Source organism: Caenorhabditis remanei, chromosome V (genome assembly GCF_010183535.1).
Source record: "Caenorhabditis remanei strain PX506 chromosome V, whole genome shotgun sequence".
In the NCBI taxonomy this organism is placed as follows: Eukaryota; Metazoa; Nematoda; class Chromadorea; order Rhabditida; family Rhabditidae; genus Caenorhabditis; species Caenorhabditis remanei.
This window is the reverse complement of record NC_071332.1, coordinates 5,203,849-5,221,454: the sequence shown is the minus strand read 5'-3', so window position 1 is coordinate 5,221,454 and position 17,606 is coordinate 5,203,849. Positions and strand designations below refer to the sequence as shown.

Below are 17,606 nucleotides of genomic sequence, written 5' to 3'. Positions count from 1 at the left end.
CTTTGAATGAATCCCACTAATTGAGGTTACGTAACAAACATCAGCTACGTGACTTTTGGTAGATTAATTCAAGGATACGCCCTTTTTGTGAATTAGGACACTGTTGATATGAGTCAGATGTTGTTGGAACCCTGAGAAAAATATTGAAAAAAATATTCAGATCCCTAAAATTCGTGAGCCATACCACCATAGTTTATTTTAAGCCATGTGAGCCAAAGTTCAAAATTTTGAAACATAAATAACACAAACTTTCAAAAAGTGAAATATGAGTACCTGGAATATAAATGTGCTTTTACAATTTTATAGTCTATGACTTCACTTTTATTTTCAAGTTTCTCTTGGACCTATTTTTGAAATGTTAGTACAAATTTATTCAGTATGACAAAAAAACGGCGTGAATGTTCAAAATCTCAACGAAATTGAGTAGAACGTTCGTGCACTGAGCCATTAACGCTCCTTATGAAAACTTTTAATAGACCGAATGAGATTGGAATAGAATGTTCAAAAATAAATACCGTATTCACAATAAACTTTTGAAAGCTCGGCGTCTGAACAATTGTGTCATGGAGATTTGGTTAGCACTATTCTATTTTCCGTGAAAGGCCTTCATAATTTTAGAGATTTTGTTCCAAACTGATTCTTTTATTAAGATGTGCGATCTTCCGGGTGCTCAAATAAGTGTCGAACTTTCCGAATCTTCCTCATAAATTTTCCATCTAACTAGGGAAGGATCCCAAGTCAAGATGGAGTTCCGCGTCAGGACTTATATGGTTGGAAAGCTTGAACTTTGAAAATTCCAAATCTGTTTTCAAACTTTGCAAAACGTCTCTGAGTATCGAGAAAATTGAGCTCAAAGTTTGGGCACTGACCCCATTTTTTAACCATAGGAAACATGAAAATCCGAATTGGAGGGTCATTCCTTTTGTCTTTCCGTAGTGTTTATCTAGTTTTCAGCGGTAGTAAGCTCACTTTTCTGCGAGGTAGTTCATTTTCCGTCACTAATTGTCTTAATGACCTCATCCATTTATTTATCGAACCTCCGTCTAATTACTTCGTTCATTTCCTGGTCTTTGCCCGCCTCCAGTAGACGTATTACTTGATCATTAACCCATCTTTCTCCTATCTCCAACCTTTTTTCTAGTTTACTCACTTCTGAAATGATCCAATGTTCTCCTCTATTTATTAACTCATTTCTTCTTTCAAAAATGTTTCCACTCGGTTTACTCTCTCCGGTTACGTAGGCATACACCCTCAACGTTTCTTTTTGTTTCGTTTAATCTTCTGTGTATTGTGCATTTCCAATTGATTGCCCTTCCCTCCCCATTCATCCCAGAATCTTGGTCGCTTTCTGGAGCTTTTTTGAGTGGGTGATCCTTCCTATTTATAGGTTCTTTGAGTCCATAAACGGACTTCCCCCTTTTCTTGTCGAGACGAGTTGTCTGTCCAACATTGCACTTTTCTCTTCTTCCGAAAGAATCAAAGAATAACTAGAAGACGTGAGAATTTGACTTGTTTTTGATATCTTTTAAGACAGTTTTCTTTTCTAGATCATCAGAACAGAACACTAGGTCTAGACAGGAAAAAACGATTTTTTTTGAAATTTGAGGATAAGGGATTTGAGATTGCTTATCCTACCAGTTCAATATTTTGTACGCATCAGGAAGTACAGTGCGTAGAATTTTCTGAGAAAGATAATATCTTTATTATTCGATAGACTCAAATTTACTTGATCAAGTCTCTTCTGGCAATCAGAAGTTACAAATTCTGTAACGTGGGCGACTGTTTGTTCCCGAATTGTAGGTCACAAAATCTTTGATCGAAACTACTGAGCCTGAACGATCATCAAGCGTTGTGCAAGTTTTTGGTCTTGAACCACTTTGTTTTGTAAACAAAGGGAAAACGTCAAAGTTGTGTGGAGTCTACTTTTTATGTAGAGATGGAACGAATAATTTCAGCTTTAAAATATGTAAAAACTTGTTTTGCCATTTTTTTGAAGGATAAGTGTCTTTACGAATATAAGCGATTCTTATTGTTTCAAAATGATAAATACTAGTCTGACCTGGGATTTTTCTGGCTTGAAGGGTCCTGGTAATGTTTTCGATGATTCCCAACTATCAATATTTCCAGACTGAAAAACGCATTACCTCTGCTTATTGGTTCGGAGGGTCGTACATCTTTAGGGGGAAATTCACAACAGCTTGAATTGGTTTCTAGATAAGATATCGAAAAGACGTTAACTGAAAAAATACAGTAGGATGTTCGCAGATCAGTTTAAGAAAATGTTTTTGTCAGTTGAGATATAATGCTTGGCCTCTTCGGATCATTTCGATTGTAAGGAATCAGACTGTTTCTTAAATTTTCAAAAGTTTTAATAGCTCCCGAACGTTCAATATCAGGAGGACCTTCCCGATTTTCCAAGCCAAAACTACTATTCATAGTTCCGGCGAGTCCAATGCGACGAGTCCATTTCCTGTGAGGTCACATTTATTTGCAAATAAATCAACAAATCATGTTAATGTCACCACAAATATCTTAACCTTCGTATCCTCCTAATTTTCAGTAATCCGGAGATGATGACGTGCAGATCTGAAAGTAGATTTTTCAGATTTTCACTAGAAGAAAAACTATAAATCTTTCGAACTTTCTTGAGATTTAAGAATTAAAAAGAGCCGGGTGGTACCCTCCATTTCCTGTTCATGTTTTTTGCCCACGCACAATGTTGGAAGATGGGATAATCTATAAAAAGTATCCAGTTAGTCATATGATATATCGCTCATAAAAGTTTCACAAGACAAAAAATTCTCTTCCTTATCCATAAAGATTCTTATGATGTCATTGGTAGATTAGAAGTCACTTTTTGAGCATTGTTTGTTGTCTGTACCCTATTTGAACACTGATCAGAAAATGGATCAGTGAGAGATGCAGAAATCAGAAGATGTTTATCAATGTTTTCTTTTATTTTTTTCTTCCAAAAATAGAGGAAACAGGGAAATCTTTTTCTAAACATTAAAGAGCAGCTCTGTACCACTTGAACCATGGAACTCGTAACATCTGTTATGTTATCTGAACGTTTTTCTTCCTTTTAAAGAAAATTGATTTATATTTAATCTGATTATGTTCCATTTTCTGCTGCATCTTCTTGCTACTTCGTTTTTCTTACTAATTCATTACATGCCATCACCAGAAGTGTCCAAACGCTTCCGGGTGGACAAAAAAAGCACTATTAGATATCTGCACGGAATGTTGAATGAGTCCGGAGCTAGATGGGTCGGTCAAAGATTCGAATGGGATAGAAGTGCAAATAGTGCACGTCTTGAAACTTTATTTATGTAGATTATGTGAGGTTTGGGAAATCAGAAGAGTAAAGAATAGACTGGTGTCGTGGTTAATGATCGAGGGTTTTGAGACTTTTTTGAATGTTGTGAATGGCATTTTTATTTTGTACTGTTGTTTCTCACAGGCTCATCTGAGGAACCACAATGTCCTAGTATTGTCCAAATATGTAAAAAAAAAAAGATAACTGAGAGTCGACACTCACCCAATTAAAAAAAAGGGCTGCATTTAATTTTTTTTAAATGTGGTACAAAATGAGCCCGTAGAACCAGGACATTTCTCTGAAATAACTTTTTTGGACCAGTATCATCGTCTCTAAGATAACTGAGTCGATACTCAGCAAATTGGGAAGAAAAAAAAGCGCTGTAATTAGTTATTGAGAATGTTTGTGGCATGCAAGCCGCTGGAACGTAAAAAAAACCATAAGTTATTGAAGTTATTGTGTTCTGTAAAGTTCAAAATCTGAAATTCTGAAACTGCCCATATACTTCACCTTTCGTTATCAACCAAATTCTTGGGAATTCAGTCATTATTACTTTTTTTCAATATCAACTTTTATATCTCTGTATAATGAACTTGCTACACCGAACCTGATTTTTTCAGTCAGCTATGACTAAACGTTCCCCCGGAGTTCAAAGAACCACAATACTATAAATTATTCACTCCATCTTCTTGAACTTCCACTAAGCGTTGCCCTTTCCAAAATGCAACATATAAACTTTTGAATGCAAATCCTCATGTCCACATTTAAAACCTATTACTACATACCACTTCCGATTCTCATTTCCTTTGCAAAACCAAATCGTGTTATGATTCGACATACATATCCACGGTAAAGAACGCCATCACAAAATGTGACGTCCTTCTCTCCAATTCCCCAGATAACATTTAATATATTAGAGAAATTGTTTTCTGTGCTTACGTCTGGAAGGTCCGATGGGACACATAAAGTATATATCGGATCAGAGGACACCGCGGAAAACGAAACAAATTTTTCAAAGGTTTCAAAGTTTTTTGACGTAGACAAACTTATGAAAAACCTACACGCAAGCATAAAAGGTCAATTGTAGACACTCTTTTTCGCCTCGTCGATTCCTTCATATTTTATTTTTTATGTAATTTGTCATTGAGTCATACTTCTTGGGGTCAAGCACACTTTGAACTTTTATATCCTTTTTTCAAGAAATTAAATGGATCGTTGAGCACTATAACTGCATGAATGATCAAACACTTCCTGATAATTGACCACCTTCTCAAGGTCCTTTTCATCTTGCACATCTTCCGGAGAGATAGGAAAAGAAGACACATCTCAAAAATTTATGCACTTTGACTTTATAATAGTAAATGTCAAGTGGAATTGGAAATCTTTTAAGTTAGTCTCCCCCCTGTAGGCTATAATGTTTGGAGTAGATCAGAAATGATCGAGACATATTTTTGGGAAATCAGTTTGTAGAGTTTGACCATCTGTTGGTGTTTGGTGACTGAAAAGTTCTATGGTACATCCTATCGTAGGTGTCTAGGGACATGTTTTTGCAAAAAAATAGTTTTACTTCCATTGTGTCTCACGGAACCACGAATCAGGAACCAATTTTTCTCTTCTTTTTTTTTTGGCACCTATCATGTGTAGATGTTTCACTTTGTTCTTTATTAACTTAAGAAGATAATTTTCTAATCAAACCCCCATTTTCTTTGAACATAGATGCCAAATTTTGATAAAGAGCAATTGACACATCACTATTTTTCAAAAACACTTACTATTGGATAATTTGGTTCATTGCTCCCCTCCCAAAAACATTAGTGGCATGGCTCATCTTATCAAAAATAGAATCTAGGACACGCGGGTCTCTCAAATTTGGTCCGGAAACGATAATAGTGGACTCCTGACTCAGTGTTTCAGGAGACTCTCGACTGCCTACGATTTCCGATGAGCGGATATTTGAATGTCTAACAGTTTAGTTTCAATATTTTCTGATGAGACGGACATCAGCCCAGCCCAGCATCTGTAGATATTTTGAATTTGTTGAAATCATTTTATTAAAAATGCGCGATTTCTGTGAAGTTTAAAAAAATATATCTTCGCTCTATTTTATCTTCACACTGAAAAATATAGCTAAGCATTCAGAGGAAACGAATAACAATAATTGAAATTGCGCATGTTCAATGAAATTTAAAAAAAAACTTTTCAAATTTGTATGCCGGGCCGGGCCAGAAAATTTTTTCAGTTGGCCCGGCCCGGAATTTCCTAACCCTGGTTAAACTTACGGCTGAGTTTGCGAAGTTACATCTTAGGCTGCCTGAAAACAGGCTACAGATTCATAATCCTCATAGATTCAGCCTTAAAATCAAATTGCCATGTGTGCAGCCCCACTGAACCCCAACCGTAACCAACCCACATCTGAAACGTAAAACAGTTTCTCTTTCGACCTCTATAACCTCTACGTGTCATTCCTAACCCACCCTGCTAACTCTGAGATCAACCTTCCCCTATTCTCTATTCAAGTACTTTTTTTCGTGTCCTTTGTGACGTAGGTCTCTTTTTCTCCTTCAACTCCAGACACATATCTCTTGAAAAGGGAATGTGCATCCGAAAACTTAAATATAGATCACTGGCATACATACACGTGGTGTGGTAGTGGGAATTCTCAATGAGGAGAGAAATGTTTCAGAAGGTTTTACTGGAATACTTGTGGGCGACACTCTCTAGGTGACAAATGGTTAAAAAAATGACGATGACATGTTTTATTAATTGTTCCGGGTTTTCCTCCATCAGTTCCAGACCATAATTAATGTCAGACAGGTCAAGCACAAGACTACATAGAGGGGGTCCAGTTTTCAATTAAATATTCATCAGAACATGCTTTTTGAGAGTTTTTTTTAATTTGGACTTCCCACGTGTTCCTTTTTCAGAAAAATTTTGTGGGAAAAAGGGATCTATGGAAACTTCTAGTCAGAAAAAAGTAAATTAGTCATGTAGGTAGACAGGGAAATGTCATATCAATCCTCAAAGGAGCGGAAGTCTGAAACAAACAGTGTGTTCCGTAGTTTTCATGTTCCTGGTCTGAAGATTCCTACAGTAAACTTGTATAGCCACTTCAATTCATGGCTAGCTTCATGGCAAAGTTAGAATGAAGTGCTGAGTCCTTTCTTGGCACTGTGCCGTGAGATTTTCACATAGTCAACCCGATATCACGTATCCTTCAAAAAATACCAGTTTGACCTAGTTCTGACCGTCCTCCTCCGCCACCTACACGTACCATTTATGTTCAAATATCGTTTGTTATGTTTTCATAGATTTTCCTGGTAGACACATCCCGTCGCTCACTCAGTCTCCGTGGACCTCATATTTAAGAATATAAAAGCAATTCTCTGAAACTATCTATACGATTCTGGCAACTGGAGTTTCTCTCAGCGTCCGCATACTATATAGAGAGAGAGAATCTGAAAATTCGTACCAAAAAATTGTTGAGACTTCTATTCTTCCGCAAACGTTATTCTGGGTTCAGTGATTCTAAAAATAGTTAGGACACATGTCTATTTTGGCTTCTTTTTCTTCTTTTTCTTCTCCGGATCCGCCATTTCTTTTCATCTCCCTTATTTTGTAGTGTACATACATCCTGTAATCTATTCTTCTGCAAAAAAGGAAAAAAAGAAACAAGTGTTCTCTTTTTTAAGATTAATTAGATTGGAGAACACGGCGTTGCGTTCCTCCGTCCAACGGACCACCTCAATCATAAAAATGTATTTCCTGGTTTCCTGAAATGTGTTCAGGCAGCAAGACCACCCTTTTATCCTAAATTAGAAGAAGGGGTGGTCTTTTTTTCTGGAAAGAGGACTGGGGAAGACGGAGGGGGCGGAGTCTTGAGTTTATCACTCTGACGGATCAGACTCGTCGTTGAGAGGGGGACACTCAATCTACTTGCACTGGTAATGTGGCTTATGGAGATTTTGAAAATTGTGGCTAGAGTTTTTTTTTCTTTATAATGTGGTTCGATTTTATGGGTTCCGAGTTTTTCTGAAATTTATGTGAAAATAGACTTGCTAGAAAATATCATAAAAACTAAGACAGTAGCAAATGTCATAGTGTTATTAGACAGTCTTCCAGGTAGGGTTTGTCTGAAAACAGTAGAATTATCTTGATGAAATTTTTTGTAATTTTTGCTCGAAAAATCATATCGTCTGTTAGTTTTGAACATCAACTATTCTTTATTTTTTCCAAGTGACATCTTCAATGACTCGTATCTCCAAAACTGTCAGCGATACCAAAAAATTGTAAATTACAAAAATAACGCTGTAGATTTGCTTGGATCCTAAAACTCATGGTTTTCAATTTTCTACCATCCCCGTGACACCGGGCTTCAACGATTCTATTTCCTCATTAGAAAAGGTTATAAAGTCAGTGTGGAGTTATGCGACGTGACCTATACCCTTGGAAACCTGAGAAAACGCTGATTTCAGATATATACTCAGTTTTTGCCCTCGGGGTCTGGTATTCGAAAAAAACAAGGTCAAAGTTAGGAACAATGACAAAATATTACCTTTTTGAAATACGAAAATTGCAAAAAAAAATCAGTCATTTTTTCAAACTTTGACCTCATTTTTCTAGAATACCAGACATCGAGGGCAAAAACTGAAAATATATTTGAAACCAGCGTTTTCTCAGCTTTCAAATGGTATAGACCACGTCCCATAACTCCAAACTGACTCCATGACCTTCCCTAGTCAGAGTAAAGTTACTATTTCGTACCAAAGAACATATTTCTTTCTAATTTCTTATGTTCACAATAACAATAATGCTATCTTCAGGTACATATCCTCTGACCTCCCATTCATGAATTCACCCCCTCTTCTCATTCTACTATTTTCTCCTTCACACAATTCCCACTCAAACCTCCAGATTTCAATTAAAATAAAGTCCAACGTCACACTCTTCACGCGTCTTCCTCTCCTCTGAAACATCTTAATCACGACCCATCTGCATTTGTTGCCGTCCTAAATGAAATTATTTCATTCTCGCGCAGTCTTGCTCAGAATGAAATGAAACCAGATTTCGAATCCGGAAGTCGCGTAGTAAATGGGGGCGCAGAGATCAAGAAATCAAGATTTAATGGGCTCAATAATATTTACTACATAGAAGAGAATTTTTATAACCATAATTGAGAAAATAATGGAGAAAACTTAATGTGCCCATTATTATTGTACTTGTCTTTGGTGGTCTGGTGTCACATTAATAGGTTCATGCAGGTGATTTTCAATGAAGAGATGGTAAATAATACTTTGGTAAGGGTAATTTCATTCGGATTTTTATAAATCGTTCCTCGCCCACATAGTTTGAAATGTATAAAAGGAGAATAATATTCAACAATTTTTGTAGTTTTCCAGACCCGATTCCCTTTTGCTAGTGAGATCCAAACTCCATCAAGTTAGTCACTCCTCATAAAAAATTTGCACTCATTAAAATCATAAACCCTGCTTGTTTTCTGTCAAACCGTGCTTAACATTACTCACACCACAAACGCCTACTCTTCTTTTTTTTTCCATTTTTCATATTCTTCTCCCCTTGTTCTCAAGTCGTTAAGGTGACATCACGAATGAGGACTTTTGAGAAGATGAAGTGCCACCTGAAGGTGTCTAGGGACCCATCATGATGTCAGCCTCTATCCTACCTCCTTTTCTCTTCCTACCACTGAAGACACCTACAAATGGAATTAGTTTTACTATTTTAGTTTTAGAAGCCATTCCATTTTCTCTCTCTTCCTACGGATCACAAATCGTGTTTCTCTTTTCCTTTTTAAATCGGATTTGATTCGTCCGGACGGATTTAGGATTTAAATTTAGGAGTCCAGAAACTTTTTCGGCTCCTCTCCGACATGATGATGACTGGATGGCGTCACCACGTCATCCAAGGGCTTCCTCCTTTTTGAATGGATTTGAGGGTGGTGGTGAGGCCCCATGCCCCCATTTTGCAACAATGGAAAACACGAAAGAGGTTCCGGTGGTCGCGTCAGTTTACTTGTCTAATTAGACACAAATTTGCTCCATTTTGACTCAAGTTTTTACTTTTTCTCTCTTGATGAATAGTTCCGTCTTTGCAGTGTTTTGATGATTCAGAACGAATTTTTGTACTTTCTGAGTAGAAACAAAACTTTTGCAAGACCATTGCCGTTGTGTTTTGTTCAGTCTGACGAATTCAGCAAGTTCGAAAGATCCACGAGTTTTGAGAAGAAGATAGACCGGATTTGATTTTCTGAATGAGGTCCAGAGATCTTGACGCAGGATGGACATGTTTCATCAGATGTTGCATCAAAAAGTTTCAAATGATTTCACTTCAGACAAGACCCTCCAAAAAGGCGCATATCTCAAAAGTGCGCGGAGCTATCAAAAAGTTGTCAACTACAAAAAGGAAGACCACCTCAAGAGGTTAATTTTTGTAGTTAACAACTTTTTGATAGCTCCGCCCACTTTAGAGATATAACGGTTTGAATCCGAAAAAATTAACGAAAAAATGTTCAATGTTCAGTTCAAAATTTCCTATCTTTTGTCAAGATTTCATTCTTTGTCTGATTTTTAAAATGTTAGACTAAACATGTTAGGCAGACTTGGAGCTTCATTTTTGTAGTTGACAACTTTTTGATAGCTCCGCCCACTTTTGAGATATGCGCCTTTAAAGTTGAGGCGTCCAAGCCTAACGGTTTTTTTTTGCATTCGAAATGCACCCAGATTGTTGTTTTTAGTGAACCAATTATTTCTGGAAGAATCAATGCAAATGATATATACTTAGCGCTGGAATCAATGTCATACCGTCTCAGAGCCGCTAGGCCACCACCTCATTTCTGAAAAAAACTCTTGACAAAATCTGCGGCCCTGTTTATTTCCTACGTTAAGTTCACCTCAATATCACATGTATCCGTGAAACTCCGATTTTGTGATCTCGTTGCGAAACTATTCCCAGAACAATACACCTCTCGTGCACCTGGCAGCACAATTGATCACAGATTCTCTTCCACATGTCTCCGATCACCTCGAGGCGCTGATCTCATTTTGAACCTCAACACCCTCTCCGACTCCCCTTATTTCATTATCATACGCAAATCTTGCAATCTACGTTTTTTGGTGCCACTACTTCTTCACACCCGCCTACTGTTCACCCGGGGTAACTCGATTCAGTTGCTACGTAGGCACGGATGTTGCTAATACTGCAAAAAAGAGCTATATTTCATAGACCACTTGTAGTAGGAAGCGTCTATTCAAGCACTAGTTTACTTATTTTCACAAAAGACACAAATGAGTCCAGACAGCTCATTTCGTGTCCATCTATTCATTGTTTTCATTTTCTTTCTATATTCTTTGGTGCCATTTTACAATTGGTCTGGTCTTTAGTTATTTTTTCTATCTACATAGTCACTCAGTCAGATCTCACTGAAAGTTTTATGATCTACACCTGAATAATAATAATGCTGACAAATACATATCTGTATCAGTTGACTTGTTTCTGTCTCACTTATTGAATCTCTCTCCTGACTCAGTCTGACCCAAAAAACAAAAAATATTCAATCATTCCAGGTAACACACAAGAAACGATGTCGTCGCTACACATCGCTCGTCTTCTTATTCTTATTTCCATCATGTCGACAGTCGCCGTCTCGTATTCTGTTTTGCCATCAGGTAAGAAAGATTAGAAATGTGAATTTCCTCAAATTCCTCATAAGTTGTTGTCGATGCAAGGATTACGGTAGTGAAATGCAGAATTTAGCTGAGAATCTAGTATCGTGACTATTCTGAATCTGTAACCAGAGGTCAAACCAAAAAACCTTCCAAGCTAGACAGGATTACGGTAGCGTGTCTAGCGTACTCCCTGGATTAGGCGCTAATTGCTCTTAGAACCTCACTTTTAAAAACAATGTTTCCTATTCCATTGATCACCACCACACTTCCGGTCTCATACATAAACATGTTAAGTGGTCAGAAGCAATTTTAGTGCATTAGAAGTACTTCGTATAGTTAATAGAATTTTTAGAGATGTTGTAAATTGATTATCGTAAAGCTAGAACTGAAGTTAGCCTTATAAGGGAAGTACATGACGGACGGAGTGGAACTTTTCTATAGGTTTGACCGCAGGTAATTTGGACCTTGAGGATTCGAAAACTGCAACAAAAATCTACTAAATGCTCACGTGAACCGAGTTATAAGCCGTTGAACTCATATATTTTTTCATGTGGTTCAGTTTTTCATGTGAACTTTCAATTTATCGAATAGTCTACCGAAAACGAAAAGAAAGGTTTGACGGGTCATACATTTTGCAGATATTTATTGCTGTTTTCGAATCCTCAAGGTCCAAATTACCTGCGGTCAATTTTATAGAAAAAGTTCAACTCGGTCCGTCATATACTTCCCTTGTTGGGAACGATACCATAGTAAAGTAGGCAGTGACGAATAGACTCACTACACTAGACACTATAATTTTGTAAACACTATAATTCCCTCAATCAATTCAATTACTTTTCCAGGTGACCAAGCCTCAGGAATCCGATTCTGGCCACCGGTCTACGAGCGTTCTGAGTTCTCCGACGACATCGCTCCAAACGATTTCGACGATAGTCGCATGAAACGAGAGGATCTTGAGCAACAACTCAGCAAACGGACCAATCTCAAACGGCTCGTGATTCTGTCGGCACGTGGATTCGGAAAGAAATGATTGAGTGGGATGTGTGGAGATGGACTCAAATGGTGACGGCAAAATGATTCATTGGTGATGGTTGACTTGACGATGAGAAATACATTTTTTCTTGATACATTTTCTTCTTCTTTTTTTCTTAGACCCTTCTTCTCCCTCCTCTCTGTTCCTGTCTTTTACGTGTTCCTGCATTTTTTCTGAAGATTCGAAAGAAAATTCAGAAGTTTTTGCTCCATCTTTTAGCGTTGTTTACCGAAAGAAAAACTCCCATCTAGCTGTGTTGTTCCCCCGGACAAAAAAAACATTAAGTCACATAAAATGTAATAACTTTTTAATTATGACGATGATAATTAAAATGAATGATTGACTATGTTTGTCAAGTTTTTTAAATGAAAAATATTGAGATCAAGAAATGTTCCGGATCTTCTCAGATTATGGTATAGGAATAGTCATCGAGCGAACATTTTCAGTTGTTGTTTCAGTTCCTTCTCCCATTTTTGGAAGCTTTCATTTGATCGCCGAGTTATTTCGGATACCGATTAACGGGTTGATTCTCGGATATAAATGGAGATATACAAACATACAGGTGGGTTTTTGGTGTGGGGAGAAGAGAAATGAGCATAGTTGTGGAAGATGGAAAATGAAATTTGGGTAAGCAGGAACCTAAGGGATGCTTAAATTAAAAAGCTCTGAACACTGGGCGTTGCGACATTTCGCAACTGCGACGTTTAGCAACCATGACGTTTGGGTCAGTTGAAAATGTTGAGTGCACCAAACGCCCTGAGAAAATATTTGAAAATAATTAAATAGAAGAAAAAGTTATCTGAGCCGTTTTTTTGACAAAACTAGGTTAAACGGTTGCTAGTTTCGAAAAGTAGCGGAGCCGAACAATCATACTTGTCATTTCACGGGCCGGCCCGGCCCGGGTGGAAATTTTATTTTTTTATTTTTGCACCCAAAAATAATTTTCAAGTGCTTTTTTATCACTAAATTCACTGTAGAACTAATAAATATCATCAATTCAGTCGAATTTTTGCAGAAAATGCCCCAAAAACCACTTTTTCAAAAATTACTGCTGAAAAAAAAACATGTTTTTCGAAAAAAAAAAGTCGCTTCACCAGGGTCGACCGGGCCGGACCGGGCAGGGCCGGGCCGGTGAAAATTTGGAAATCGGTCCGGCCCGGCCCGTGACAAGTATGCGAACAATGACGTTGCTCTTTTCAAGATCCAGAATAATAAGAGTTGTGTGAAAAGTGTATTTTATAAAGTGAATTTGATGTCCACCGGTTTAAACTGACATGAATTGGAGGCTAATTATTTTTGTTACCGGATCGTCCCCTCTCCAAGCATGACATTGCCTAACCGAGTCACATTTAACATTATTCAAATATATTTGAGTCCCAAATACACTCTCTGAAAAATTGGTGCAGATGTATGTACTTTTGAACATTTGATTCTTGATACCCTATCTCACTGTTCAACTGTTCAATCAGTTCAAAAATTATACAAATTTCCATATCACCCCGATCAATCTACACTCATCATGAATGTTTATTCGAAAAATTCAGTATAAATAAAGTCACTTGTTTCATTATAATCGAACAACAATGCGTTTTCTATCATTTCTTCTGTTAATCGGGATATCTGTCCTCGTCGCTTCTCAAGCTTCGAAGACATGCCGTACTCGAACCCACGAACCAGTCACCGAACCTATCACCGAGCCTATCACCACCAAGCCAACCACAAAGCCAACAACCAAGCCTACCACTAAAAAACCAGCGACTTGCCCATCTGGATGGACTCTTGTTCAACGTTCAATTGGTGGATGGTGTATCAGAGTATTTAATGGAATGAACAATCAAACCGAGTCAATGAAAGCTTGTCAAACACGTGGCGCAGTTCTTTCGGGAGCTGAGAGTGCGTCCGAGCTGGCTGTAATGGCTGCACTCGGACGTGAATTACTGGCCACCTCTGTGTCGAATTGGCAGTACGGAACCCTTCGAATGGCTATTGAGAGACCTAATGTTAATGGTGTAAGTATAATTTTTGAGCATAAAAATGTGTTAGGTTCCTAATTTTTAGGCATGGCGAGTGACTGATGGTAACAACAATGGAGGAACCGCCGGACTCGTCTGGGGGCCGGGAGAGCCTAACAAGGACAAGTTGGCGTAAGTTTCCTTCTTATCTCTTTTTAAAAAAGTTATTTAATTTTTTTCAGATACGAAGACAAAAACTGCGCAATGCTGTTCCTCGCCCTCCCGGGAGCTCCACCAACTGTTCGAGTTCACGGAACACTTCAAACATTTATATGTCATATTACATGGTTCGATATGTTGAGAGGATATGTTTGTGGAAGACGTGCCACATAAACTATTTTATTGGTTGTGAGATCAGAATTATTTGAAATAAAGAAAGTTATTATGGAGAAGAGAATCTGACATGGACTAGCTTATTTGGGGGGAGTTGGTGAGATGAAGTCATTGGTAAGGGAAGGTCCAGGCGCCACGGTCGACGATGTAGAATGGTGGTGGCATTCTGGAAAATTCGAATGGAATATCCTAAAAATATTTCTAACGTCTGGAGCCTTTATTCACCTTAAAATACCTTTGCTGTCCGAAAACTGTACATCAGGGATGTGCGGAACCAAAAATTTCGGAAATTTCGGAAATGAGAACTTTTCCGAATTTTTTGCCGGAAAATCCAGAAACTCGGTTTTTCATAGTCAAAATCCAAAAAATATGCAGCAAAGACTAAAAATTCTGTGAATTTTGACACGGGTGTGACGTTTTGGCACCGTTCTTGTTGGTTTTGCAGCAATTTCTTTCGATTCCGCACAAATAATTTTTTAATCATCCCAAAAATATTTGAAATTTCGGAAGTTTCGGAACCGAAGAAAAAATGTTTTCCGAAAAAAATGCTCGGAAATTTTCCGACGGAAAAACAGTTCCAAAAAATGTCGGAGTTTCCGATTTCCGTTCCTCACATTCCTGATGTACATAACTACTAGTTACCTGTCATCATACAGCGGCTCATCATTCGTCAGTTTTGACATTCTTGTACGGCTATCCCGAGTTGTTGCCAAATTCTCGTTCGACCTTCCTGTTATCTTCTCTTTGATTTGTGTTTTGAGATTGGTCAACGATGCACGTCGATTATCCCACAACTTCTGAAAAACAAGTTATCATATTTGAACATCTGATAACTTTTTTGTCAACCTTCAAGTCATCTTTGATATCCGATGGCCTACGAGTTGTTACTGCGAGACTTTGACGACGTGGATGCGCATGAAAAACAGATATTGAATAGATTGTTTACAGTTGTAATAACTCACTGGTGGTCGACCAAAGATGGAGTTTCCTCGGCTAGTGCGTCTATCGGCTTGTTGTGGTTCGCTAGTACGGAAGTTCAAGTTTAGAGAGCTCTTCCATTTTTCAAATCTACTTGTCTTGGTGTCATCTGGAATCATTCATTGATCATTATTGGGTCAAAATATTGAAAAAATCAATTCGATCTATCTGATTCCTCACTGAAACCACTTACTCACCATCTTTCTCTCTTGGAATCAAATCCTCTTCATCATCATCAGATCCCTTCGATGCGAATATATTCGAAAACGATTTTGACCGAACTCGAAGGTCGGTCGTCATGGCGACAGAAGAGACTTCTGAAATTAATTAGTTACAATTCTGATAAGCGAAAACCAGAAGAGAGAATAAAAGAAAGCAGCAGAATGGAACCAACAAAACATCTACGTTTTAATATTTTGGAGCTGTGTTTTGGAGAGTCAGAATGACTACGTGATTGATTTTGTAGGGGAAAAAACAAAGGTACACACTAGTTCTGTGTGACGACATTCAGATGACCAGTATAATGCGGTATATTATTTGCAGAGTAATAAGGCAGAGAGAGGTTTTTGACTTTAAAAAATTTGGCTCTATTCCAATTTAGATGTCCTTCCTTTGAAAACACTAAGACGTCCCAAAAAATTCAAATGTCATTTGTGGTCCCAAAAATGCTCAGAAATGTTTAAACGTCCCAAAAAACATGTCGACGTTCCAAAAATGTTAAACGTCCAATAAAATGTTTAGACGTCCTTTGAAATTGCAAAATATAGTTGTGAATATTTAGAAGTCCCTAAAAACGTTTAGACGTCTAAAAAACATTTAAACGTCCTAAAAGATATTTAGACGTCCCTTGAACACATTCAGTGTGTTTAAGGGACGTCTAAATATTTTTTGGGACGTTTGAACATTTGAAAGAACCCATTAATTTTCAAATAAAATTGAGCTTGAAAGGACGTATAAATGTTTGAAGGGACGTTTTAGTGTTTCGAAGGACGTTTGAGTTTTCAAAGGACAAACTGGAATAGAGCCAAAAAATTATTTTTGAAAATTGAAACAGCGAATCCACAACCCAAGCTCAACTTTTTCCCAACGGGATATCTATGCTCTTCTTAAAATTCAGAACATGCTGATTCCCCATTTACTCAGCCAATGTCTCTTATTCATCGATCCCTTTGGTACCCTCTGACGTGACAAATCAGAATTCCAGCCGCTTCTCACTCGTATCAATACGATCTCTGATAGCTTGCAAATTGGTAAGTTTTTATTCTGCAGATTTAATCAGTTGGATCACAGTTTCTGCCTTCTGTGATTTCTTTTTATTACCTCATCGCCCCTGCTAAACCATTAAAAGTTCCAAGCCCTTCCTTCCTTCTCCTTTCATTTTTCCCGTGAAATCATCAGATGCTAATCTTTCCTAATTTGCCGATAATTCATTGAAGCGGGGCAAGAAGAGTGACGGCGGTTATTTAATTGGATCGCTTCACAAAAATGCCACCAATTTTTCGGTTTTTTGTCTCTCATGGCGACTTCATCTGCCGGAGTTTCAAGAATAATTGGAAAGCGAGAAGTTGGAAAAAAATGAAGAAATAGAGGGAAGACTCGTTTCCGATGTTAATCAAGCAGAAGATTTTTGGGAGAGGGCAGATTTTGAAGAGAGGATATACGGGGGAAGGGTATTTGGTAAGTATACATATGTTGAGAAATAATGAGGATATGAGAAAATGGAGGAGATGGGAGAAAAGGGAAGAAAAAAGGTGACGTTATACAAATTGTTTCAGTGAACATTGGATTTGACACTTTGGTTTTAAGATCTTTTGGATGGGTGCTTCATAATTAACTCAGTTAGAATTATGTTGATGAGAGGAATGGTCTTTGAAGACGTTCCACCACCACTTGTATGTTCCTTCATTTTTTTACTGTTTTTTAAACATTTGTACGTCTCAAGTTGCAAAACTTTCCCGTTCGGGTAGATGTCCCCTAATTCTTTAGTTAGGTTAGAATAAATTGGCCCTAAATATTATCACGACAGGCTTCTTACAACCGCGCTCTACCGACACCGAAGAAAATAGTGTGCGAAATTGAGAGACTCGGAGAAAAAGAGACATTTTTCAAGGGCATTTCGGTGGAGCGCACTTGTAAGAACTGTGCCAAACTAGCAGTAAGTTTCAGAGCAAAAATATACCTATTTATTTGAAAGCGACCAGCTCTGGGTACACGGCGTCTTATATTATCAACTTCTGACCGCTTCTGACTGCGAG

The 17,606-nt window shown here is 37.8% G+C and overlaps 3 protein-coding genes across 3 annotated transcripts; 2 read left to right on the top strand and 1 right to left on the bottom strand.

The window, feature by feature from the left end:
- Nucleotides 1-10,910: 10,910 nt before the first annotated feature.
- GCK72_017409 (uncharacterized protein) lies at nt 10,911-12,025 on the top strand (the record flags this gene model as incomplete). Its single annotated transcript, XM_003102370.2, has 2 exons — nt 10,911-10,995; nt 11,838-12,025. 2 exons carry the CDS (start codon nt 10,911-10,913, stop codon nt 12,023-12,025), a joined length of 273 nt encoding a protein of 90 aa, XP_003102418.2.
- Nucleotides 12,026-13,611: 1,586 nt separating this feature from the next.
- Nucleotides 13,612-14,373, top strand: GCK72_017408 (uncharacterized protein; the record flags this gene model as incomplete). The annotated part of the gene is made up of 3 exons (XM_053732072.1): nt 13,612-14,037; nt 14,087-14,172; nt 14,223-14,373. The coding sequence occupies 3 exons, from the start codon at nt 13,612-13,614 to the stop codon at nt 14,371-14,373; spliced, it is 663 nt and encodes a 220-aa protein (XP_053580985.1).
- Nucleotides 14,374-14,481: 108 nt separating this feature from the next.
- GCK72_017407 (uncharacterized protein) lies at nt 14,482-15,651 on the bottom strand (the record flags this gene model as incomplete). Its single annotated transcript, XM_053732071.1, has 4 exons — nt 14,482-14,539; nt 15,016-15,170; nt 15,336-15,460; nt 15,549-15,651. The coding sequence occupies 4 exons, from the start codon at nt 15,649-15,651 to the stop codon at nt 14,482-14,484; spliced, it is 441 nt and encodes a 146-aa protein (XP_053580984.1).
- Between the last annotated feature and the right edge of the window lie 1,955 nt (nt 15,652-17,606).